Raw genomic sequence first — 27,306 nt, forward strand, 5'->3', positions numbered from 1 at the left:
CGATTTCCATTCTGGCTATTGGAGAGTTTCGGTGATCAGGATTCCAGCTAATGTGTGAGATAACTGTATAGTATTATACTGGTGTTAGTGTGTGACTCTTCATCTTAGGAGATCTAGAGCCAGGATTATTTATTGGTCACTTATAAGACAACATCAGCAACAGGACCACACTTACCCCACAGTATTGTGGGTTCAATCCCCAGGTCAAATGCCAGAAGGGTGTTATCCAGTATGACCCAACCAAAACTTGCAGGTTTTCTCCAGCAAGTCTCATTGCCTCCTCAACTGGCACTGGACAATGAAGGTCATAACAAAGTACAGACCGATCGCCTGAACAACTAGTAAGCTAATTAAAAAATACTGTTAAATGTCTATCTGTATTTTTTATTGACAAAATTGTACCTGTAAATTAATTTTGTTCAGATAGCAATATAATAACAATTAATTTGTGTTTATGAGTTGACACAACTCTTTTCAGCTTTGGAATGATATGGCTGCTGGTAGGGTGTGAGAGGTTCAGCTCTAGCCCAAATTGATGGCTGTCACTGAATTTCAGCCATTAATTTTTAGTTTTTTTCATGAATTATTATTCTCTGATTAATATTTAGTATTATTGGGCGAATCACATTTGAATGTCATGAAATAGTGGACAACTACATGGCAGTTAAAAGTGCCATTAATTGGGAGCTTTGTCGGGAAATGTTTTTTTCTATAACAATGATGATAATTGGGAGTTACCGGTTGAGGGAATGCCAGATAAGAAAGTTAACCTGTATTAAAATATTCTGAATTTTCAACTGCTTCTGATAAAAGCTTAAACCCCTACAATGTCAACAGAGGTGAAAATAAACCACATCTTATACATGCATCAAATCATGTCAATACTGTATATACCACTCAGTATCTATGGAAAATGTAAAAACTTGATATTATTTCATACTGAAATGGAAAGACCTAATTGTGTGACTCAGCACAAATTCTTTTTAAAATATCACACATCATTAAGGTCTAAACTACAACCCCATGCAATAAATAAATAAATAAATAAATACAAAAAATTTTCTTCACCAAATCCAAGAGAATTCTTTTGCCATACACAAAGTCTCAACATAATAACTCCTTATGAAGGCAGGCAATACATTAACTTTTAAATGCATGCACTACAGTACAGTACATTCATTAAATTATCATAATGTCCATATCATCATCAAGGACCAACTGATAATAGCTACATAATAAGTTGCACACGATTTCTATCTAACTGTTTTACTTAAAAGAAACTGTCTAAAACTGAGAGCTATTTCTTTTTTAATAAATTTTCTATATAAATATACACTAATGTACTGTTTTTCAGAAGAAACTAAAAGTTGACGGAAGACAAAGAATGGACGACATGCTGTGTTAACTAACACCTCAAACTGCTTACCTATAAAATAATGATATTCCTCAAAATATAGTTTGACTGCAAAATTTCAGTTGTAATAAAAATGCTGCTCTCTACAATAATTAAATGTAATGAGCTCATCTTCCTGCATATCAGTCACTCTGGTTAACGTTTTGTATCAATTACATCACATTAAGCTTCCAACTGCTGCTTCATATTATTATCATGCAACTTTATAATAACCTTAGACAGGAATGCCATGCATCACCCTAAGCTAACTAATGATTCACCCATACCCTGAAACAACTCTTTCATACTTACATGTAAAACAGTTCCCTCACATACAAACTTAAACAACCTCTTATACACAACCTTACAGTTTATTTCACATAATGCCCAAAGTTTCTTTTATATGCTGCTACATACTGCACACTGCATATCACTATAAAGCTTGGAAACTTTGCCCAGAAGACATGTCTGCTTTATTATCTACACCCAACTGTCCCACACTCAACTTCAAATTTCATCATGTTATCCATGAAAAGAAAGAAAAAGAAAGAGTTAAATAAATATACAGTATACTGTATATATACTGTACTGTATATGTATATAGTACATGTAGTATATAGATAATCTAATTTAAACAGGCTTCTGCTTAATTTATTACAAAATGCGTATTTCTCACCTTTCTTTAAGAGAAAGTTTTTATACAACTGAAGGTACATTTCTGAAAATTGTAGAAACTTAAAACAATGTCAACCAAAAAGTGTTTACTTTAGTGTCTGGTGATCTGCAGCATTGAATATTTCTTCATCATCACCATCATCTGCAGCCAGAGGGAACATCTCCTGATCATCATTATGAGACAATACTCTGTACTTTCGTGACGCACGTCTCCGACGCAGCCTGTAAAATACAGAAATAAGATGCACAAGTACTGATTTCCTCCATTAAATTAATTTTTCCATAATTCTAATGAGGGGTAGAGACCCTTGGGGGCAGAAAAATGACCGTGAGTACCCCCCCCCCCTCACACTCCAAAAAGGTTCGTCTCCCACTTCCCTCTCCTGCCTCTGTCATTCCAACTGTAACTCAAGACACAATTTTGTTTTTTTTATTGTTTAATAATTAGTAAAGATACGTTACTGTAACAGTCTGTGCTTATTAATACAGTACAGTACAGTACTTGTACCCTTCATATACAGTACAATACTGGGTATGCACTTCTTTTTATAATGTACAGTATCAGTGTGAATAAAAAAAAAAGGGGGGAACTTAGCAAGTGCTAGGCCTCCTTGTCACCCCTCTCAAGAAACAGAGGTCTCTGAGGAAAGGTGCCTTATAGTTTGGCTTGCCATTTAATTTGATGTCAAATTACTTGTATATATCATATTTTTTTATAGTATTTAATATTTTATATTATCAATGATAAAACATACACCATAGAGGCTCATCATATGAAAATAATAACTATGCAGCTCCAATAAAAACACTGGCAAATGAGGCAAGGCATCCTTCCTCCTCCTCTAATTCCCATCCACCTGGGCACTGTCTGTAAAGGACTTTTTAAACTCTGGATGTTGGGGGTGTGTGGGTGTGTTGTGTGTGGGTGGTGTGGGTGGTGGGTGTGTGGGTGGTGTTGAGGTGTGGTGGTGTTGGGGGGTGTGTGTGGGTGGTGTTGGGGTGTGTGAGTGGTGTTGGCAGGGGTGTGTGAGTGGTGTTGGGGGTGTGTGAGTGGTGTTACTTGGGGGGTGTGTGGTGTTGCGGGTGTGTGAGGTGGTGTTGGGGTGTGTGGTGGTGTGTGTGTGGGTGAATTGTTGGGGGTGTGTGGGTGGTGTTGGGGGGTGTGTGTGAGTGGTGTTGGGGGTGTGTGGGTGGTGTTGGGGGGTGTGTGTGGGTGGTGTTGGGGGGTGTGTGAGGTGTGGTGTTGGGGGTGTGTGAAGGTAGTGTTGGGGGGTGTGTGGGTGGTGTTGGGGGTGTGTGGGTGGTGTTGGGTGTGTGTGAGTGGTGTTGGGGGTGTGTGAGTGGTGTTGGGGGGGTGTGTGGGTGGTGTTGGGGGTGTGTGAAGGTGGTGTTGGGGGTGTGTGAGGTGGTGGGGGTGTGTGGAGTGGTGTTGGGGTGTGTGGGTGGTGTTGGGGGTGTGTGGGTGGTGTTGGGGTGTGTGGGTGGTGTTAGGTGTGGTGGCCAAGGTGGTGACTTTGGGGGGTGTGTGAGTGGTGTTGGGGGTGTGTGAGTGGGTATTTGGGGGTGTGTGGGTGAGGTGTTGGGGGGTGTGTGGTGTTGGGGGGGTGTGTGGGTGGTGTTGGGGGTGTGTGGGTGGGTGTTAGGTGTGTGTGAGTGGTGTTGGGGGGGTGAGTGGTGGGGGTGTGTGTGGGTGGGTGTTAGAGTGTGTGGGTGGTGTTGGGGTGTGTGGGTGGTGTTGGGGGTGTGTGTGGGTGGTGTGGTGGGTGTGTGTGAGTGGTGTTGGGGGTGTGTGGGTGGTGTTGTTGGGGGGTGTGTGAGTGGTGGTGGGGGTGTGTGGGTGGTGTTGGGGGTGTGTGGGTGTGGGGGTGTTGGGGGTGTGTGTGGAGGGGTGGGTGGTGGGGTGTGAGGGGTGGTGTTGGGGAGTGTGAGGAGGTGTTGGGGGTGTGTGGGTGGTGTGGGGGTGGGTGGAGTGTGTGGTGTTGGGGTGTGTGGGGTGTTGGGGGTGTGTGGGGTGTGTGGGGTGTGTGTGTGTGGTGTGTGTGGTGTGGGGTGTGTTGGGGGTGTGTGGGTGTGTGTGTGGGGGGTGTGTGGTGTTGGGGGTGTGTGGGTGTGGGGGTGTGTGTGGGGTGTGTGGGTGGGGTGTGTGGGTGTGTGTGGAGGTGGGTGTGGGGGTGTGGGTGTGAGTGGGTGTGTGGGGGTGTGTGGTGGTGTTGGGGGTGTGTGGGTGTGTGTGTGGGGGTGTGTGGGTGTGTGTGTGGGTGGGGTGTGTGGAGGTGTGTGTGGGGGTGTGGGGTGTGGGTGTGGGGGTGTGTGGTGCGTGGGGGGGTGTGTGTGGTGGTGTGGGGGTGTGTGGTGTGTGGGGGGGTGTGGGGTGTGTTAGGTGTGTGTGGGTGTGTTGGGGTGTGTGTGGTGTGTGTTGGGGGTGTGTGTGGGTGTGTGTGGAGGGTGTGTGGGTGTGTGTGTGTGGGTGTGTGAGGGGTGGTGTGTGGGGTGTGGTGTGGTGGTGTTGAGGTGTGTGTGAGGGTGTGGGTGGGTGTGTTGGGGGGTGTGTGTGGGTGGTGTTGGGGTGTGTGGGTGTGGGGGGGTGTGTGGGGGTGTGTGTGAGGTGGTGTGTGTGAGGGTGTTGGGGGGTGTGTGGAGTGGGGTGTGTGGGTGGGTGTGTGGGTGGTGTGTGAGGGTGTGGGTGTGGGTGGTGTTGGAGGTGTGGGGGGTGTGTGTGAGGTGTGTGTGTGGGTGTGTGGTGTGGGGGTGTGTGGTGAGTGGGTGGTGTGGGGGTGTGTGTGTGGTGTGTGTTGGGGGTGTGTGGGTGTGGGGGTGTGTGGAGGTGTGGGGGTGTGGAGGTGTGGTGTGGGGTGTGTGTGAGGGTGTGGGTGTGTGGTGGTGTGGGGTGTGTGTGTGTGGGGTGTGGTGTGGTGTGCAGGTGTGTGTGTGGGGGTGTGTGTGAGTGTGTGTGGGGGTGTGGTGTGGGTGTGTGTTGGGTGTGGGTGTGTGGGGGTGTGGGGGTGTGGGGTGAGTGGTGTTGTGTGTGGGTGTGGGGGTGTGTGTGTGGGGGGTGTGTGGAGGTGTGTGTGTGGGGTGTGTGGGTGGTGTGTGGGGGTGTGTGTGTGTGGAGGTGTGGGGGTGTTGGGGGGTGTGTGGAGGGTGGGGGTGTTGGGGGTGTGTGGAGGTGTGTTGGGGTGTGTGGGTGGTGTGGGGTGTGTGGGTGTGTTGGGGGTGTGGGGGTGGTGTTGGGGGTGTGTGGGTGGTGTGTGGAGGTGTGAGGGTGTGTGGAGGTGTGTGTGGGTGGGTGTTGGGGTGTGGAGGTGTGGGGGGTGTGTGGGGGTGTGGGGGTGGTGGGGTGTGTGTGTGTGTGGGAGGTGTGTGGAGGTGTGGGGTGGTGTGGTGTGGTGTGTGTGGAGGTGTGGGGGTGTGTGCGTGGTGTTGGGGGTGTGTGGGTTGGTGGGGGTGTGTGGGTGGTGTTGGGGTGTGTGGGTAATTTGGGGGTGTGTGAGTGGTGGTGTTGCGGGTGTGTGAGTGGTGTCAGGGGGTGTTGTGTGAGGTGGTGTTGGGGGTGTGTGCGTGGTGTGGTGGGTGTGTGGGTGGTGTTGATGGGTGTGGGTGGTGTTGGGGTGTGTGGGTGGTGTTGGGGGGTGGTGTGGTGTTGGTGTTGGGGTGTGTGTGTGGGTGGTGTGGGTGGTGTGTGGGTGGTGTTGGTGGGTGTGAGTGTGAGGTGTGGGTGGTGTGGTGGGTGTGGTGGGTGTGTGGGTGGTGGGTGTGTGTGGTGGTGTGTGTGGTGGTGGTGAGTGGGGTGTTGTGGGTGGTGTTGGGTGTGTGTGGTGTGTGGCGTGGTGGTTGTTTGGGGGTGTGGTGGGTTATGTGTGGGGTGGTGTGTGTGGGTGGTGTGGGTGGTGTTGGGGGTGTGTGTGGGTGGTGTTGTGGGGGGTGTGGGTGGTGTGTGGGTGGTGTTGGGGTGTGGGGTGGTGTGGTGGGTGTGGGTGTGTTGGGTGTGTGTGTGGTGTTGGGGGTGTGTGGGTGGTGTTGGTGTGAGGTGGTGTTGGGGTGTGTGGTGGGTGGTGTGTGTGTGTGGGGTGTGTGGGTGGTGTTGGGGGTGTGTGGGTGTGTGGGTGGTGTGTGGTGTGTTGGGGGTGTGTGTGGTGTTGGTGTGTGGGTGGTGGGGGGTGTGTGGGTGGTGTGGGGTGTGTGGGTGGTGTTGTGTGTGGGTGGTGTGGGTGTGTGTAGTGTGTTGGGGGGTGTGTGGGGGTGTGGTGGGTGTGTGGGGTGGTGTTGGGGTGTGTGGTGGTGTTGGGGGTGTGTGGGTGGTGTTAGGTGTGTGTGGTGGTGTTGGGGGTGTGTGTGGGTGAATTTGGGGTGTGTGGGTGGTGTTGGGGTGTGTGGGTGGTGGTGTTGGGGGTGTGTGGGTGGTTGTTGGGGGTGTGTGGGTGGTGTGGTGGGTGTGGTGTGTGGGTGGTGTGGGGGTGTGTGGTGGTGTTGTGTGTGTGGGTGGTGGGGGTGGGGGTGGGCTGGTGTGGGTGTGTGTGTGGGTTGTTGGGGTGTGTGGGGGTGTTGTGGGTGGTGGTTGGGGGTGTGTGGGTGGTGTTGGGGGTGTGTGGGTGGTGTTGAGGGTGTGTGTGGGTGGTGTTGGGGTGTGTGGGTGGTGTTGGGGGTGAGGTGTGTGTGTGGGTGGTGTGTGGGTGGTTGGGGGTGTGTGGTGTTGTTGGGGTGTGTGGGTGGTGTTGGGGTGTGTGGGTGGTGTTGGGGGGTGTGTGTGGGTGGTGTTGGGGGTGTGTGCGGGTGTGTGGGGTGTGTGAGGTGTGTGGGTGGGGGGGTGTGTGTGGGTGGTGTTGCGGGTGTGTGTGGGTCGGGGGTGTGTGGTGTGTTGGGGTGTGTGGTGGTGTGGTGGGTGTGTGGGTGGTGTTGGGGGTGTGTGGGCTGGTGTTGGGGTGTGTGGGTGGTGCTGGAGGTGTGGGTGGTGTTGGGAGTGTGTGGGTGCTGGGGTGTGTGGGGGTGGTGGGGTGTGTGTGTGGTGTGTGTGTGTGGTGTGGGTGTGTGTGGGTGGGCTGGGGTGTGTGGGTGGTGTTGGGGGTGTGTGTGGGTGTGAGTGGTGTTGGGGGTGTGGTGGTGTTGTTGGGGGTGTGTGGGTGGTGTTGGGGGGGTGTGTGCCTGGGTGGTGTTGGGGGGTGTGTGGGTGGTGTTGGGGGTGTGTCTGCGTGTGGGTGTTGGGGGTGTGTGTGTGGGTGGTGTTGGGGGTGTGTGTGGTGTTGGGGGTGTGTGGTGTTGGGGTGTGTGTGGGTGGTGGGGGTGTGTAGGTGGTGTTAGAGGTGTGTGTGAGTGGTGTTGGGGTGTGTGGGTGGTGTTACTTGGGGGTGTGTGGGTGTTGGGGGTGTGTGTGTGTGGTGTGGTGTTGGGGGTGTGAGTGGTGTTGGGGGGTGTGTGGTGGTGTTGGGGTGTGTGGGTGGTGTTGGGGGTGTGTGGGTGGTGTTGGGGGTGTGTGTGGGTGGTGTTGGGGTGTGTGTGGGTGGTGTTGGGGGTGTGTGGGTGGTGTTGGGGTGTGTGTGAGTGGTGTTGGGGGGTGTGTGAGTGGTGTTGGGGTGTGTGTGAGTGGTGTTGTTGGGGGTGTGTGGGTGGTGGGGGTGTGTGGTGGTGTTGGGGGGGGTGTGTGTGAGTGGTGTTGGGGGTGTGTGAGGTGTTGGGGGGTGTGTGGGTGGTGTTGGGGGTGTGTGGGTGGTGGTGTTGGGGGTGTGTGGGTGGTGTTGAGGGTGTGTGCGTGGTGGTGGGTGTGTGGGTGTGGTGTTGAAGGTGTGTGGGTGGTGTTGTTAGAGTGTGTGTGTGTGCGTGGTGTGTGGTGGGTGTGTGTGTGTGGGTGGTGTTGGGGGGTGTGTGGGTGGTGTTGGGGGTGTGTGAGTGGTGTTGGGGGTGTGTGCGTGGTGTGGTGGGTGTGTGTGTGGGTGGTGTTGGGTGTGTGTGTGTGGGTGGTGTTGGGGTGTGTATGGGTGGTGTTGGGGGTGTGTGGGTGGTGTTGGGGGTGTGTGTGGGTGGTGTTAGGTGTGTGTGCGTGGTGGTGTGGTGGGTGTGTGTGGGTGGTGTTGGGGGTGTGTGGGTGAGGTGTTAGGTGTGTGTGCGTGTGTGTGGTGGGTGTGTGGGTGGTGTGGTGCGGGTGTGTGGGTGGTGTGTGGTGGGTGTGTGGGTGGTGTTGGGGGGGTGTGTGGGTGAGTGTTAGGTGTGTGTGCGTGGTGTGGTGGGTGTGTGGGTGGTGTTGGGGGTGTGTGGGTGGAGATTGTTGCAGGTGTGTGAGTGGTGGGGGTGTGTGTGCGTGGTGTGGTGGGTGTGTGGGTGTTGGGTGTTGGGTGTGTGTGCGTGGTGTGGTGGGTGTGTGGGTGGTGTTGGGGGGTGTGTGTGTGGGTGGTGTTAGAGTGTGTGTGAGTGGTGTTAGAGGTGTGTGTGCGTGGTGTGGTGGAATGTGGGTGAGGTGTTGGGGGTGTGTGGGTGGTGTTGGGGGGTGTGTGTAGGTGGTGTTGGGGGTGTGTGGGTGGTGTTGAGGTGTGTGTGGGTGGTGTTGGGGGGGTGTGTGTGAGTGGTGTTGGGGTGTGTGGGTGGGTGTGGTGGGTGTGTGGGTGGTGTTGGGGTGTGTGAGTGGTGTCGGGGTGTGTGTGTGAGTGGTGGGGGTGTGTGGGTGGTGTTGGGGGGGTGCGTGTTGGGGGTGTGTGTGGGTGGTGTTGGGGGTGTGTGAGTGGTGTTGTTGGGGGTGTGTGCGTGGTGTTGGGGAGGTGTGTGGGTGGTGGGTGTTGGGGGTGTGTGTGTGGGTGGTGTTGGGGGTGTGTGGGTGGTGTTGGGGGGTGTGTGGGTGGTGTTGGGGGTGTGTGAGTGGTGTGGTGTTGGGGGTGTGTGGGTGGTGTTGGGGGGTGTGTGGGTGGTGTTGGGGGTGTGTGGGTGGTGTTGGGGGTGTGTGTGGGTGAGTGTTAGGGGGGTGTGTGTGAGTGGTGTTGGGGTGTGTGAGTGGTGTGGTGGGTGTTTGGGTGGTGTTGGGTGTGTGTGGGTGCGGGTGTTGGGGGTGTGGGTGGTGTTGGGGGTGTGTGGGTGGTGTTGGGGGGTGTGAGTGGTGTTGGGGTGTGTGAGGTGTGATTGTTGGGGGTGTGTGGGTGTTGTTGGGGTGTGTGCGTGGTGTTGGGGGTGTGTGAGTGGTGTTGGGGGTGTGTGTAGTGGTGGTGTTGGGGGTGTGTGTGAAGGTGGTGTTGGGGTGTGTGCGTGGTGTTGGGGGTGTGTGGGTGGTGTGGTGGGTGTTTGGGTGGTGTTGGGGGTGTGTGTGAGTGGTGTTGGGGTGTGTGGGTGGTGTTGGTGTGTGGGTGAGGTGTTGGGGGGTGTGTGGGTGGTGTTGGGGGTGTGAGTGGTGTGGTGGGTGTGTGGGTGGTGGTGTTGGGGGTGTGTGGGTGGTGTTGGGGGGTGTGTGAAGGTGGTGTGTGGTGGGTGTGTGTGGGTGGTGTTGGGGGGTGTGTGGGTGGTGTTGGGGGTGTGTGGGTGGTGTTGGGGGTGTGTGGGTGGTGTTGGGGGTGTGCAGGTGGTGTAGTGGGTGGTGTTGGGGGTGTGTGAGTGGTGTTGGGGGGTGTGTGTGAGTGGTGTTGGGGTGTGTGAGTGGTGTTGGGGTGTGTGAGTGGTGGGGGTGTGTGTGAGTGTGGTGTTGGGGTGTGTGAGTGGTGTTGGGGGTGTGTGAGTGGTGTTGGGGGTGTGTGCGTGGTGTTGGGGGTGTGTGGGTGGTATGGTGGTGGGTGTTTGGGTGGTGTTGGGTGTGTGTGGGTGGTGTTGGGGGTGTGTGGGTGGTGTTGGGGGGTGTGTGGGTAGTGTTGGGGGGTGTGTGTGTGGTGTGGTGGGTGTGTGTGGGTGGTGTTGGGGTGTGTATGCAGTGGTGTTGGGGGTGTGTGTGGGTGGTGTTGGGGTGTGTGTAGTGTAGTGTGCAGGGGTGTGTGAGTGAATTGTGGTGGGTGTTTGGGTGGTGTTAGATTGTGTGTGTGGGTAGTGTTGGGGAGGTGTGTAAGGTGGTGTTAGGTGTGTGTGGGTGTTGTTGGGGGTGTGTGGGTGGTGTTGGGGTGTGTGGGTGGTGTTAGGGTGTGTGAGTGGTGTTAGGGGTGTGTGGGTGGTGTTGGGGGTGTGTGAGTGGTGTTAGGTGTGTGTGTGTGAGTGTGGTGTTGGGGGTGTGTTGGGGGTGTGTGGGTGGTGTTGGGGGTGTGTGTGTGTGGTGGGTGGTGTTGGGGTGTGCAGTGGGTGTTGGGGGTGTGTGAGTGGTGTTGGGGGTGTGTGGGTGTTAGTTTTGGGGTGTGTTGCTGGGGTGGGGGGTGTGTGAGTGGTGTTGGGGGTGTGTGGGTGGTGAGGGTGTGTGTGGGTGGTGTTGGGGGTGTGTGGGTGTGGTGTTGGGAGTGTGTGGGTGGTGTTGGGGGTGTGTGGGTGGTGTTGGGGGTGTGTGGGGGTGTGTGTGAGTGGTGTTGGGGTGTGTGTGTTGGGTGGTGTTGGGGTGTGTGAGTGGTGTTGGGGGTGTGTGTGAGTGGTGTTGGGGGGAGATTGTGTTGGGGGGTGTGTGTGGGTGGTGTTGGGGTGTGTGGGTGGTGTTGGGGTGTGTGGGTGTGGTGTTGGGGTGTGTGGGTGTGGTGTTGGGGTGTGTGGTGGTGTTGGGGGTGTGTTGGGGTGTGTGTGGGTGGTGTTTGGGGGTGTGTGGGTGGTGTTGGGGGTGTGTTGGGGGTGTGTGGGTGGTGTTGGGGTGTGTGGGTGGTTCACATTACACAGCCTCTTCACCATCAAGACTCCTGCTGTGCCTCCTCGTGGCAACACACAGTAACTGGGTGCCTTGTAGGCCCAGGCTAGACCAGCAGGGGATCTCAGAGTAGCAGTGGACCCCAGAGGGATGGCGCATAGGCCGATTGACATGTGGACACGTCCTAGCGCCTACAACAACTGCCCCACTGCCTTGCGGATTAACATTGGTAGGTATAAGGCTACAGGAGTAAACCCCAAATGAAAATTCAGTGGTGGAGCCCCGCATCAGGCAGACATGCTTACAGAGCTCCAGTAAGACCCCAATGGTGGTATAGGCGGAGGTAGTGACCAACGTGGGAACCCAACGATTACACCGGCGGACGAAAGCAATGAATGACAGACAGGCTACTAAGGCGAAACCCAAGGAACTGGGCGGCTATCAGCAGTCCATTGCAACTGTCCCTCTCCTCAGTCGTTGCAACACTTGCACCACTGGATCAGGAAAAGGGAGAGCCAAGATGTGTGGTTGTAGCCTGCGCTCCTGCCTCACCACGTAAACCAACTCACGCACAGCCATCATCCAGATCCGAAATGCATCTGGCCCCAAGGATTTCGGATAAGGGATTGTCAACCTGTATTCACTTCCCTTTCTCATAAAAACTTCTCTCTTTAATGTCAATGCTTTTGAGTAATATTCAAGGATAGGTGGCAGTTATGTCTACTGTAGATGATCAACTTTCACTGATCACTGAATCTGAAAATGACATGAACAAACAAGTTACATATTATAAAGTATTAAGCAACATTCAGTCACACATGGCTGCATTTAATCTTCCCCCGCCATGCACAGACAAAAAAAAAATGTATGGCACTCTAAAAAGCTTACCTTAGAAGTTTGATAACAATGCACACGAGTACAAAGGTACCCACTGCAACAAAGACATAGAAACCCCGTAACACTGCTCCAGAAGATATCCCTTTGAGGCCAGTTATAGGTGTCTGTTCATCTGCAGCCTCACTGTTAGTTTCATCTGAAATAATGAGTTCGAAAATGAGATCATTCAAATCTTAAGTATTTCCTACTTGTGGAATTAAGAAAACTATATGGTAAATGAAATACATATGAATACTTAATACAGAATGCTAATGGTAAGGATGTTGAGAAACAAGCTATAAAATTTTGTCTTACATTTGCAAAAAACATGGCTTGGATATGACTGACTTGAGTAAAGTCAATTGAAGATGGAGAAATCAATGGGAAGAGCTACATTTCAAGTATTTAGAAACGAACACATATGTAGCAAGGTTAAGTGAATTAGTTTAAAATGAAAGTGAAGGTAGAGTGAGGAAAATGTAAAATAATTTATCCTAAATATGAGTAGGAATAAAGACCTGATAAAAAGGCAGGTTGTTGCTATCCAACCTTTCTAGAAAGATCAGTTCACAGTAATATCAACACCTAGACAGATACAGCCTACAGAGAATCAAGATATAATGAGAGCACTATGTTTACTTAATAATTGGGATACACTATATTAATACAGGTCCACCACCGATTTTCAGGGAACGGATGGTCCGGCACCTCATTTAATCCGGACAAAATTACGAAATGGCACTCGTAATTCCTGAGACCTCCAGATTAGTTTACTGGGCTGCCACAGATGGCGTTACGTTTTATCCGCGCTCACTTTATTTGTTTACTCTGCAGTTGCTGGTGGTAGCCCCTTGATTTTCTGTGATTCTCAGCCTATTTTGCACACATTTAACCCCAGCTATGGCTTCAAAGGCGAGTACAAGTGTCAGAGGTGGTGTAAAGCATAAATACCAGTCCATATCGATACAAGATAAGGTGGAACTCTTGAAAAAAGTTGACCGTGGTGTTTCGGTGCGACAGCTGCAGGATTAGTATGGTATTGGGTCATCAACTGTGTATGATATAAGGATGCAGAGAGAAAAAGTAATGAGATTCTATGGTGCTTTAAAGATACTAGGAGGTGTATAGCTAGTGGGTCAGAGGTGTATTATTATATATGACCTCTGTTAATCTGGCAAGGCTGAGGAACCAAAGGTGCTAGAAAATTGGTGGTGGACCTGTACCTGTAAATCACCTGTAGAGTGTATAGCAAATTAATTAAATATTTTCTAATACCTAATCAATTACTGTATAATTTTGTCTAGTCTATAATACAGTACAGGTGTACCCCGATAACCGACACATATAGGGTCCAGGAAAAGTCGTTGGCTAGTGAATCAACAGTTATCGAAGTAATTAATCCCATAAGAACATAACAAATTCAGGAGGTTAGAGACTGACCACCCTCCAAAACTCCCATCTACCCTTGATATATCTCTGTTGTGCACACTGTCAAGCAAGAAAATAAAGCAGACATACAAAGCAAGCATAATAAGCCTTAAATAAGCAATGTAAAGCATAAATTGAGACTATTATTTATCTGTGTGTTGAGAATGGTAAAGACAGACTAGGGTGGCATGTTCAAGTCTCTACCAATCTTTGCTGGTCCATCACCAATCTTATTATGCCTTATTACGCTTTATCTCATCACATCACAAGAGCAAAGGTGGCGGGAATAAGTCAGGGCAGTGTGCAGAGCCACCTCGTGGCAAAAATTCGCACCACGCCACCATCAGCTAAATTCAAAACAGCTCTGCCGCTCCTCTCCCGATCATCGGATCTCTGGGATATCAACGAAACTGGCAGGGTATTTCCCCTATATGTAATCATTGGTTCTGTGAAGTGTCGGTTTTTGGGGTACACCTGTACGTACTGTAATCTCAAGTCACTTCCAAATCATGAATTTTCTCTTTCAATTCCTTGAAAAAGGAAAACTGGCTTCTGTTCAAACTATAAATCAATTCTACAAGTGAACTGTGAAATACAGTGTAGTTGTACTGTAATGATCTTACACTGTACAGTACAGTACTGTACTGTACTAACAATGACCTCATGAAGGTGGGGGTAGAAATTTATTTAAGTACAGTACTTCCCAAATTGTTGATAAGTCTGATATTGCCAATATTGCTCTGTGCTACAACAATCAGTTCACACCTCTGACAAACCTCACTGGCTACAATACTGCTACTGTACCGATCCCCAGAAGGAGTGGACCTTTACATATCTTAAAATAAACTTTATTTAAGCTTAGGCTCTGATGACATTATTGAGTGACTCAATTCTGCTTAATTAGACATACTGTAGTTTAGAGAATGTTTGTTTCACCTTCACCAATGCATAGAGAGATGGAGAAAGCAGTTTCATTAAAAAAAATTACTTTAAACTTTTTCATTTTATCTGGGTTATTTTTTTTCATTCATGTCATATTACTGTAAAGAATATTACAAACTTTTTTTTTAAACAAAAAACTACAGCATTGGCCCTCAATTTACATTTTCTTTTCTTGCATGGTTTCACAAGTAATTGTGACTCTTCTGAATTCACTGTACTGTACATGGTTCAGCACAATCCCCATATGGACCCGTGGAGCAGGCCATGTGTGACCTAAGTACAAATCATGTGAATTCCACCACACTGAGTTAAGTGCACCAGTGTAGCCAGGGAGGCCAACTGGGACCATAAACCCACAATCTCATACAACTTATTACTATAACTATCGGTATTTATATAGGGTATAGCCCCCTGTACTGTATAATATAAATAAAAGTTGAAGACTTGGCAATCTGAAGATGCAAGAAAAATCCGGTTTTTCAATTAAAATGCCAGGTAGCGACGTGTCCTTCTAATATTACTTATTAAGTAATTATTAGATGTTTAAATTGCCTGTATGTTGGCCTGGCGAGTTATTGCTAGGCATTAACATACCTAGGTTAAAAGCTAGGCGTCGCATTCTAGAGTTTGAACAAAAATAGCGGATATTCTTAAGAGTTCCCTTTGTAACTTTAATTTGGTAGTTTTTCCTGATTTTCACTTGTGTCCTGTAGTAGGTAAGATTTTGTGATTTTAATTTCTACTCAACATTTCACCACTTATCAGCTTACTAGCCATTAGGCTGTTGGTCCGTTCTTTGTTAGATGTGATATCTCCGTTAGCCAGAACAATCGGTGTAGAGGACTTCCGGGAATGAGAGATTTCCGAGTAACGAGACGACTCTCTCAAAGCCGGAAAAAACTCCCCCATCCTCGTAATTTTCCGGGCATTGGAAAAATTTACCCAGAATTTCCCAGAAAATCGTTCCCAAAGACATAATTTTCCGGAAAATTCCAGTTTTGGGAACGATTTTCCGAGAAAATTTCAAATCTGGCTATCAGACAGTTCCGGGTTTGAGGGATTCCGGGTAATGGAGATATTACTACAGTAGGCTCTCATATTTGGACACCTATTTAGACTGTAAAAACCTTGTGAAATTCAAATCGTCTAAACTTAAATACAACTTCCTATGGAGAAAATTAATTTGAGTCTGGTACTTTCGATGTTTGGCGAAATTTTGCCTTATTTACCCTTCTTTTTTGGCGAATTACTACCTGTAATAAAGCAACATCCTAATAAACCAACGAAAATAACACAGATAAAGTTAAATAAAAACTAAAACCAACACAGAAAAAGTTCTTATGTTCTATAGCTTCAGCTAGAGTTGAACCTGATGACTTGGCAACTTTGTCATCTTAGTAAAAACACACACAACAACATTGGCTGTCCTTGTGTTTTCAACTTTACCACCACTGGTGAGTAGAATCTTTTTTTTAAATTCAGTAACATTAATTAAAACATATATGAACAGTAAATAAGTGTTGCTTTCATATTCTTATGTAGAGTAATGACGATGTGTTTTCACATGTGCACACTTACATATGCGCAGTCTCACTTTTTCCTTTACCATTAATGGTTAGCTACTTATATTGTTCCATTTATTAACATTAAATAACATTACTTAAAACAACCATGTTAATTTTTTTGAATTAATTTTACTACAGCTACAACCAGGGACTTATTTTCTTCAGTTTTATATGTAGAACCAGTCAGTCACTGGCTTTGTAAACATTAACGAAAACAATGCCGTCTCGTCTCCTCGTGTTTTAATATTCTACATATTCATTTTGCACACATAAACATTAATTCAATCAAAAGCACATTCAGTAATAAACAATAATGAATCTTTTGTACACAAGAGAAATGACGCGGTTTACACGATTGTGCATGTCTGAACGTTAGCAGGCCGCTCAAACCCGTCGAAATTCGAGTTTCCGCCGTCGAAATTTTAAATTGTGTAGTGTTTTTTTGTGTCCAAATAAAATATGTCGAATTAAAAACTCGCGAAATTTGAGAACCTACTGTACGACATTTAACCCTTCAATATGTCTTCAAAGAGACCACGAAGCAGTGAAAGTGGTGCAAGTGCTTCCAAGCATAAGCACAAGTCACTATCTATCCAGGAAAAGAGTGAATTTCCATGGTCAAGCACCGGTCAGGTCCCGAGGATGCCGGACTAGAGAGGTACAACCTGTAATCTTTTAGTACATTATTTTGAGTACATGTACAGTACAGCTTTGCCTTTAGGACAGTGTGTGCATGTAAATGAGTAAAAATAAATTAATAAAGTCACATACATCGAGCCAAAATATTAGTTGAAAACTTTATGTAGACAGAGCTTGGATGGCTAAATTTTAGAATGACCAATAATTTTAATATAAAAAAGGCAAAAATATTCAAGAACACAACTTTCTTGATATTTACTCCACTGGAAACGAATGTAAACACAGAACCAATTACTGTATTGGCGGACTAGCCGATCAGCTGATGCGCACAACAAAGCGTGTTTCTCCTAAGGCTTTCGTTAATCAAAGTTTTGTTTGTTAATGGAACTGAAAATCCTTATGGGAGCTAATTCGTTAACCAAAATTTTTTTAATTGAACCATTAATTGAACAGTTCTTCATTTATTTTTACTCAGTTACATGCACACATCATCCCACATCTATATTGTGAAAAAAAAGTAAAAGAAATAATTGTCCTATGGGCAAACATGCAAAGGGAATATACCTTTTTCTGCACACGAGTTAGCTGGCTGAGTGAGGGAGGGAAGGGTGCAGAGTGTAGGAGGAGGAAGCGTTGCCAGAGAATCTGTGTCCCAGCTGATTTTTGTTACTATGGCGATTGTGTTCATGTGGCTTTTATTTACTGATTTGACAATACTGTACAGTATTTTTTGTTGGTATCATTTTTATTTATTCCCCACTTTACCTGGTACTGTATATATTATTTTAAGAAAACTATGTCTACAGGAGGAAAATATGAAAGTTTTTTCCTGAATACTCCCTACCATAAAATAGGGTTCTGTATCTTTTATATTATTATCGTTTTTTATACTTTTAGTACATTCACCTCAACCATCAACTTCCTCTGTACCGTTTTTATGAAGAAAAGGCATCAGCCACGCCCTCAGCCAGTCTCCACCTGATGACCCTTCACCCAGTAAACTTACCCCAACTAACATGTTCCTCCAGCCTCAGGGACAAATGCCGACTCAATGGTTCAACACAAGTAAATACAGTACCGTACTGTGTACAGTAGTTATTGTTTATTATGATTGACTCGGAGGTCTGGTATATTTTCTTGCTTGCCAGTGTGCACAACGGAGACATGTCGAGGGCGACCTGTGGTGTAATGGTCCGTGTGCTCGCCTCGCAAACGAGCGGACCCGAGTTCGATCCTCGGGCAGGGTGAAACTATGGGCAAGTTTCTTTACGCCAATTGCCTCTGTCTACCCAGCAGTAATTGGGAACCTGGATGTAAATCGATTTGCGAATCGTATTCCGGGGTAATGGTTAGCCAGTGCAGTTGAGGAGTTGTCAGGTCTTCTCGGACTATTCCTTAACACTGGGTCACGCAACTCGTTAACTTATGATGTGGTTGTTGTGTTGGCGACAGCTTCTACATCTACAAACAAATTCACGCCTTTGTAGCCCTAGGGTTGGCCATCCTCGTTACACGAGGGGCAACCATTATGTCGAAGGTAGATGGGTTTTTAGGGGTGGCCAGTCCACAACCCCCTGAATTTGTTATGTTCTTATGGGATTAATTACTTCAATAACCATTGATTCACTAACCAGCAACTTTTCCTGGTCCCTATATGTGTCAGTTATCGGGGTACACCTGTACATGATATACCCAGTAATGTACAGTTCTCTACGTATTTTATTGTTATTTCACTGTTACATGCACACACAATCATCATACAGAATGTGCAAAAAAAATGCAAAAAATTTTATTATCAAAAGGTCAAAAGTATAAAGAGAATAAATAGTTTTTACATCCACAGGAGTTAGTGTGCCGATCATGAGAGGGTAAATATTGTAGATGTTGTGAAGCCTTCTGATGATGGTGATTGATGAAAAACACTTTGATGATGATGAAACTGGAATGATATTTATTCCTTAAGCAAATGGATCATCATGACCATCGGCTTCAGGCTCCAGATTGGGAAATGATGTTGATGGTTCAGGTTCGGCAGACAATGTTGAGGGTTGGGGTGGCCGAGGACTCGAGAAGAAATCTGTTATTTTCTGTCTTTTGCTTTTTCTTTGCAAATCTTTCAAAATTTTTCTGTATGGCACACAAATATCATCAAGGGCCCTTTTGAACTTTAAACTTCTCTCCAATATTGGATCTATGTCGAAACACATGACACAAAGTTCATTTGCTTTCAGGAGGAATTCAGAGGTCACCTTAATTGTTAATTTAGGTTTTATAGCAGTGGTTCCCAAACTGGGGGACGTGAGGTGGGTACAGGGGAGCCAAAATTTGCTACTTTTTGCTCAAAAAGAATATAATGAAGAAATTCTTTCAGCAGTAACTCTCTCCCTTTCTCTCTCTGTTTGAATCTTCCACACATCCTTTTTAATGATTTTTGTTATTTTTTTCTATGGCTCCCATGGGAGCAAGTGTTTATTGAGGTGTATTATGATATCCCCAAATATTATGTGCTATGTCTTGATAGCTTTTATCCAGCTCGGAGAACAATACAAGTTTCTGTTTCAGTGGGTTTACTAAAACTGCAAAAATATCCCTTTCTATGATTTTTGTTTAATTTTTCTTTGGTTACTGTAGGAGAAAATGTTTATTGAAGTATACATTACAATTAAAGTCTTTTATACTGGTATTATTTATGTTTTATTTGTTTTCATCCATCTGATCCTCAACAATACAAAAATATAAGTACGTATAATAAAAAATAAAATCTATGTAGATTTTACATACAAAAATATAAAAGGGGGAAGGGGGGGGGTGAGGACTTCACAAAAAGCAAATGGGGGCGTCATGTTAAAAAGTTTGGAACCACTGTTTTACAGGTTCCACTTCAGCAATCATCATCATCACTGTTACTGTTATCTGCTATAAGCTCTTCAACCTCATTTGTTAGTTCTTGAAAATACGAGTCCAACAGTTTATTCACCTCCCCTCTCTGCATATCATCAAAACCCTCACCTCCAATTTCCTTTGCAAGTTTCACAATTTCTTTGATTTCCTCGTCAAGCGTCGGAAATCCCTGAAATCGTGAACAACTTCAGGCCATAGTTGGTGCCAGCACGTTTTCATGGTGGAAGACCTCACTTGATCCCAAGACATTTTTATAATGCCAAGGCAGTCTTCCATGTTAAATGCCTTCCAAAATTCCAGCAGTGATTCATATGCACCAGCATCCATTGCTTCAGTTGCTCGCCTATAGACATTCCTCGTGTAATATGATTTAAATGTCTTGATGACGCTTTGATCCATTGTTTGCAGAATTGAAATGGTATTGGGGAAAAGAACATAACTTCCACATTGCGATGCGTGAACTGAAGCGTTTCTGCAATATGGCCTGGGGCATTATCCAACAATACCAACACCTTTGAGTCAAAATTCTTCTTCATGGGATATTCCTTGATCTCATGCACAAAATGATGCTCCAACCAATCATTAAAGAGCACCTTAGTCACCCAGGCCTTTTTATTGGAATTCTAAACAACAGCTATTTTTCCTTTTAACGCCCGGGGATTTTCCGAAGGGTACACAAGCATAGGTTTGCTCTTAAAATCACTAGCTGCATTACCACAAAATAACAATGTAAGCCTGTCTTTGAAAGCTTTAAATCCTTGAGCAACTTTTTGGGTCTTTGTAATGTAGGTTGTTACCCATACGCTTATAAAAGAGGCCAGTCTCATCAGCGTTAAACACTTGTCATTAATCAGTTCGAGCAGCATGGGCTTGAAGTGCTCTGCAGCCTCTCCCTGAAGCTTCACATTATGTAAAGCAAAGCAGCATTTAAAATTTTCAAATCACCCTTTGCTTGCATGGAAATCAGCCACAGTTGCAGCATCACTCCCCACCCCCCAGTTTTCACAACATGAGCATACAAGCTACAAGCTTCCTCACGGATTGCTGCGCTATCGACAACCGATCCTTTCTCATTCACTTGTTCGCTGATCCAAACATTTAATAATTTTTCCCACCTTTTCTAAGTATCGATCCCTCCTTGGTACTTGGGCCACCTTAGCACTAAGAGAAGCAGATGATTTCGTACTTGCAAATATTTTGTCCTCACAACTACGAATCGTGCATATGGTGGATTCATTTACAGAATTCTTAGGGGCAAGCATTGCTACATGCGCCCCATCGTGTAGCCGATCTAAAATCTTCATTTTCTTGGCTAATGTCATCACTTTATTTTCTTGGGTGTGCTACCATCACTAGCATCACCTCAGCGTTTGGGGCCATACTGCAAGGGCAAACACAGAAAGCAACGCAAAAACACAAAAAGTTCCAAAACCGCTTTAGTACAATGTTAACTGTAAAGGCCTGGCCTTTGGGATATAAATCCTTTGCCCACCTAATCAGGAGCTTATAAAAAGGAAAGTCAAGAACCATGGGTTTCCAAGGGTTAACAAACAACCGTTAGAGATTGACATCTCTTTACTACGAAAATAATCACAATAATTTAACTCTGACACCACTCACACAAATATAAAATAAACAGCACTGGAGTCAAACAATTACTTAAAACAAAACAATCAATACAACAAAATACAGTACAGATATTTCCTACGGCTGCAGATGAATGCAGATGAATCTTCCTCCTAACCAGCCCGGTGGAATGTTCTGGTAACGTGGTGATCCGCTCTCAGGGGGAAGGTCCAGGGCAGCTTCCTCACTTGGCGCCGGCATTGGTGGCGGATGTCTTGCCACACAGGAGAGACGCCAGGGCACGGACAGTGGATAGGGCATGGAGGAAGTTGCGATCACGTGGCAGCCGCGGCAGTAGCTGGAGTAGGTGACCGGAGTTGACAGCCGAATAGTGAAGAACTGGGGAATCAGCCCAAGAGCCCCAGGAACCTCAGAGTTGGAATAGAACAGCGGGGTGAAGTAACAGCTGTGGTGAAGGCTGGATCGTGTCTGGTGTGCGACGAGGCAGCAGCGACCTTCTCACCTCCGCCTACCCCCCTAGTGAGGCCGCGAACAAGCAAACGAGCGGCAGACAACCATCCCGCTCGTTACAGCCTTTACATTAACGGTACTAGCATATAAGCTAGACTGTCGGGTATCTCCAACTGGAGCGTGGCTAAGGCAGAGAAAGGCGGAGGCGGCGTGTTGTTAAATCGCTTGTACAGTGACCCCTCGTTTAACGAACACGTCGGTTAACGTAATTTCGATTAACGCACTGCCTTCCATAAGGATCTTCAATTCAGTTAACGAAGTTCTTACGAACCGACCTCAACATGTTTTCGCTTGCACTGACCGGGCAACCAGCTTTAGTATCAGTCCGCCAATACATTAATTGGTTCTAGGGCTTAAATTCCTTACTATTTTAGTAAATATCAAGAAGTTTATACTATTCAATATTTTAAAAGTTTAATATTCAATTTTTTAGTCATTTTAACAATTACTGAACATAATTGAAGGTAAAGTGACTAGTTTAATGCGCGGCATCCAGCCTCTTAACACAGCAAACAGGCGTTAGTCTCTCTCTGTTTTCACTGGAGGTAACATCTTGCTTGAGACTCTCTTCAACTAAATGCTTTTTTCTGTGTTTCCAAGCAAATTATTGGTCATTTTGAAATATATTTTACATATTGACAATATATAATGCAGTGCAGTGTTGATTTAAAGAAAATAATCTTGAATTACACCAAGAGAACTAAAATTTTATGGGTGAAATGGCGCCATGGGGTGACTTCTCTTCCACCCCAATGCCTTCTCTTCTTCCTTCTCCTCCGCCCCCATTCTAAATCCCATCATCATCATCATCATCCAGGAGCCTTCTACATACACACCTCAAAGTAAGTGAACTTTTCTACCATTTTTGTTGAATTTAGGAAATTTTCGGTGAGCTGGAACCAATTACCCAAAAACCCATTGAAACAATGGTTTCGGTTAATGAACGACCTTCTGGAACGGATTGAGTTCATTAACGGAGGGGTCACTGTACCTGTATTCAAATTTTCTGTGTTGGGCAAATTATTTGGTCACATATTTAAACGTGTATAGTAAAAATCGCGTTGGAGAAACCAGCATTGGGTGTGGGTTCACTGTATTCATTTGATGGCTGTGGCCCCTTTTTGTGATATATTTTTTTCTTTTTTTGTGTGTAATTAGATGTGTCTTACTCAAACCTGGGCAAATGAGCGAATTTTGTAAAAAAAATATTATTTTTTTATTTTTTTTAAATTCACTCATTTCCACAAGAAATGAAGGTCAGATTGGAATAAAACAAACCTAAGTACAGTACACAAACAATAGAACTATTCTCACAACAATTTCAGCTTACAAATCACTGTTGAAATCTAACATAACCAAACCTATTCGTAATTTTGTTATTAATCCTAGAATAACCAAATATAAAAATCTTGCCGCAGCCATTAAATAAATATAACAGTTATTTATCTGTGCTTGTGAAGGATGAAAACAATCACCAAGAAATTATCGGTTAACATGGACTAGTTGGCAGGACGTGCAAGTGTTTAAAATGCGGCAGAGAACCGATGGTGAAGAAGAAATGTTTAGTGCAATAACAGATTGTACTCTCATGTCAAAAAGAAGAAAAAAACACACAATTACATGATGCTGCTTCAAGATACAGTAGCTGCTTTCATTGGTAACAGATATCAAAGTACTGTAAGTTCTTTCTGCTTAATATGCCGGGGGGCCCAGCTAGCAAGTTAGGTAAGGTTAGGTCTGGTTCTGTTCATTCTCGTTTCCATTTTTGTGTTCACTATCATGGAAATAGAACGTATCTCCAGAATTTTGGTTCAATCCCATAAGGTATTTGTGGCGCTAAACCATCTCCTTCACCTTTAACTAAGAAATAAGGTGGTAATTTATGAGAACACCACTACAGTACCATCAGGAGTTGTTCAATTTAGTAAATTTTTTCCTCAGAAGTACTTAGTACAGTATGTCTTTTAAAAGAGATGACAACTTTTTATTTTAATTATCAGTATATTTTTTCCCTTAATCTGAGATCATAAATCACCTGTAGTGAGCAGGGCATAAATAATGAGGGAAATTGTGGGGTAAAACATGATGAAAACTGATCATATGACACTAAATGATGTCTCTACGTGCTTTGTATGCGAAGAAATGGTAATTATTGATGACTGACCCGCAGCCGATTTTTAATAGGAAATTATTTTTAAAATGCCGCAATTTCACTGTGTTTTATAGTGGACCTCACCAACCTAACCAAAGAAACCAACCTAACCTAACCTTACCTACTGTAACTTCCTAGCTGTGGGGCTCCCCCCCTAGACCCCCCAAAGAACTTTCTATGAAATGGTATAGTTTTATGTTTTTGTGGATATGAGCACAGCCGCCCAGACCGAACAACTCAAAAGCGTACATCATAAGCATACATTGATCGTAGGAGTTGATTGGGGAGCCAGCAGAGCGAGGCCGAGTGTTTTGAAATACAACAATATGATTAGGTGTTTACATCCAGTAAGTGGCATCACCACTGAGAAAGACAAAGTAGTGTGTGCCTAGCTGCCTAATTATCTACAAAACGAAACATTTGCCCAAGAAATGATTATCATATAAAAACTCACTGATGAAAATGTAGTAACAGAAAAAATTAATCATTTACAATAAACAATCATCCAAAATATCTGCCGAGTCACCATGCATCATCCGTTTGTTTACAACCGGCCCGCTCGGTCCAAGCGTGCTCTCACATCCACAAAAAACGTAGAATTACACATGATCCTCCAACAATGTTTCTTTAATTGGTACCAGGTATCTGAAAAAGTACTTTCTGTTTAATATGGCAGCGGTTTGCCCCCCCCAGCCAGTTAGTTAGGTAAGGTTAGGTGGTTTCTTTGGCTGGTGAGGTCAGGTTTTATTAGGTTCTATTAAATGTCACCTCTTTTAAAATACTTACTACCTGTATAATGAGAAGAACATCTGTGGAAAAAATGAACGAAATCGAACAACTCCTCCTGGTTGTAGTACTGTGTTCAGGCATTACCAACAAGGTTTCTTCTACCTGTATAGTGATATTTTGTTAGGTGGCAGGATAATCTGGACCTGTTGTTACATATTAGCCTTTCGCATACTGCCAACAGAAGATAATTTAATGAAGGCAGCGGATATTTTCCCGCAACTGGCGAAGTTCCTACTAATGCTATTTTACCATGGGTTTGCTCTGATTGGCTCATTGTCCATTACCGGCGAAGAATGCGAAAGTGTATTTGACCGTGACTCTGGCGGCATTTGGCATTTATGTTGCGGTGAAACGATCGTTGTGTAGCTATAAACATACTTAGCCATATTTCTGTTGTGCAAGGAAACTTATCGGTAAAATTGCAGATAACAACAATCAAAGATTCTGATAAAAAAATGTGTTACCTAACCTAACCTAAAGTAATATATAAAAATAATCATAGAAAAAATAGTTCTATTGATTGAGTGTAATGAATTTCCGGAATTCTGTGGTTGCTGTTAACTCAAATATTACCAACTTATCATTATAAAAGAGGTGACATTTACTAGAACCTGACCTAACCAGCCAAAGACACCTAAGGAACCTTACCTAATTCCTTAGCTGGGGGGGTGGACGCCCCATCATATTAAACATTAAGTACCTAGCCAATCAGAGCGCACTCACATTAAAATAATGTTAGTAGAAACTTAGCCGGTCATGTCAAAATATCCACTACGTTTAATGAAAGATGGATTGATTGGGTTTCCCCATTTAGCCTACCTGGACTTTCCTTGTCAGCAGACCCTGTTTTGTCATTTGTATTCTCAGTTTGTAATGTCTGACCCTCTGCTCCCGTTCCATCCTCCGTTGTAAGTACTGTGGATTTCTTGCCCTCTGTTGTTACATGATTCATTCCTGCTTCCTTTTGAGGTGGTGCTTCTGCTGAACGAGTATCTGTTTCTCCAGGACTGGAATGAGATCCCACTTTTTCATCTTGTCCTGTTACTTGTGCTTCCCGTTTATCCACATGAACTCTGTTACTGCTACGGCTAAGTGCCAAGCTTTCTGGTACGCGAGCTGGTGATGATCCCTCTGCAACCTGAATGCTTAAAGCACTTAATAATATACATCCGACAACAAAATTCCCCCAAAATGTTTTTACCAAGATGTTCGCCTTCCAGGTACGGCATCCCGTCACTACAATAACATTCTCAATATAACTGTTCTGACGGTAGGTTGGTGTAACCTGCCCCATACTGCAAAACAGAAAAATCTCGAGTCAAATTATGCTTCCAGAATAGCTGTTATGTCCGGGCTTCAAGGAAACCTAACATGACGTACACAACAAGAGCGGCAAACGTCACAGCTGGTGGACCTCTGATCCTGTGTTGTCGTCCCAGAATTCAGGAATGATAAGGTAAACAATGCTTAGTATACCTTACTTACCAGTCTGAGTCTGTGCAATATATATATATATATATATATATATATATATATATATATATATATATATATATATATATATATATATATATATATATATATATATATATATATATATATATATATATATATATATATATATATATATATATATATATATATATATATATATATATATATATATATATATATATATATATATATATATGCAAGTAAATCACTGTAGGTGCGCGTGATCTAGGTATATGCTGATAACCACAAGGAAAGAAGAAAACACAAAGTTCCCAAGCGCTTTCGTGTAATTCACATCTTCAGGGGTGAGTACAGACTAAGGTTAGGAGTGATGATATTGATAAGATGGGGAGAAGAGAGCCTTTTGCTTTGAAGATGGAAGACTGTGTAGGAGGAAGGTAAAGTTGGGATGTGGGAAATAATGTCTCAGGTTTCCCGATATGATTGAATTTCTGCCTCCTCATTTGCACCAATTCTTTTCTTCTTTATCCACTTCACCACTGATCGGCTTGTTAGCCGCTTGGGCGATCGGTCACGTCTCTGATTAATTTTCCTTTTCTTTTATCCTCTTCACCAAAACATCAGCTCGTTAGCCGCTTGGGCGATCGGTCACGTCTCTGTTACGCACTGTTGGCAAGTACTGGGCATGTACCGGCTCCTGAATGTAAATGAACTCGCTCCAGTGTTGGTCAAATCTTGAAAGAGCTCACACTCAGTGCCGTCACAACACTTTCTGGTAGATTGTTCCAAGAGTTCACAACTCCCACTCCGAAAAAGTTTGCCCTCACAGTGTTCTGGACTTGCGGCTTCTTCAATCTTGAGCTGTGACCCCTTGTGGGGCTTATACACCTCTATTAGGTCACCCCTTGCCCGTCTGTAGTATAAGCTAGGCAAGTTCAGGAGCTCCAATCTCTCAGGGTAGCTGAGGTGTCGAAGGGCAGGCACCAGTCTGGTGGCCCTCCTTTGAAGATTTTCAACCAACTGACAGTCCCTAGCACATCTCGGGGACCAGGCGGGGTGACAGTACTCCAGATGGGGAAGCACTTCACTCTTGAAGATCGTTACGAGGGACGGACCGTCTAGATATCTGAACGACCTTCTTATAAGACCCAATAATTTATTTGCTTGATTTATCTTCTTTTAGCAATGGCCCGAGAGCTTCTGCTCATTGTCAACATACACACCTAGGTCCTTCTCACATTCAGTCTCAAATAGTGCAGTTTCTTCATCCCGTTGGGACATATGATACGCCTCCTTACCGTTGGTACGCCCCAGGTGCATCCTCTTACACTTCGTGACATTGAATCTCAGCAGCCATTTCTTCGACCATTCTTGGAGCCCACAGAGGTCCTTCTGCAGCTCTTCACAGTCCGCTTGGCTCTTGATTTCCCGAAATAACTTGGCGTCATCGGCAAACATTTATATGGAGGAGTGTACAACGCCAGGCATGTCATTTATGAAACAAACAAAAAACAGCGAGCCCAATACACTGCCCTGTGGTACCCCGCTTGTGACAGGCACGGATGATGATTTCGTGCCATTAATCACCACACACTGCTTGCGGTCATGTGCAACGTCTTCTATCCACGCTCGTACATTTCCCCGAATTCCGTACCCTTCCAGTTTGATTTTTCATCCT

General features: G+C 45.6%; 1 protein-coding gene across 1 annotated transcript; it reads right to left on the bottom strand.

Annotated features, from left to right (window-relative positions):
• Positions 1 to 363: 363 nt before the first annotated feature.
• LOC121877235 lies at positions 364 to 25,584 on the bottom strand. The gene is made up of 4 exons (XM_042382869.1): positions 25,554 to 25,584; positions 24,993 to 25,468; positions 11,673 to 11,817; positions 364 to 2,290 (listed from the first exon to the last, which is right to left on the bottom strand). The coding sequence occupies exons 2-4, from the start codon at positions 25,465 to 25,467 to the stop codon at positions 2,155 to 2,157; spliced, it is 756 nt and encodes a 251-aa protein (XP_042238803.1). The 5' UTR covers position 25,468; positions 25,554 to 25,584; the 3' UTR covers positions 364 to 2,154.
• Between the last annotated feature and the right edge of the window lie 1,722 nt (positions 25,585 to 27,306).

This window comes from Homarus americanus, unplaced genomic scaffold, assembly GCF_018991925.1.
Source record: "Homarus americanus isolate GMGI-L3 unplaced genomic scaffold, GMGI_Hamer_2.0 scaffold367, whole genome shotgun sequence".
In the NCBI taxonomy this organism is placed as follows: domain Eukaryota; kingdom Metazoa; phylum Arthropoda; class Malacostraca; order Decapoda; family Nephropidae; genus Homarus; species Homarus americanus.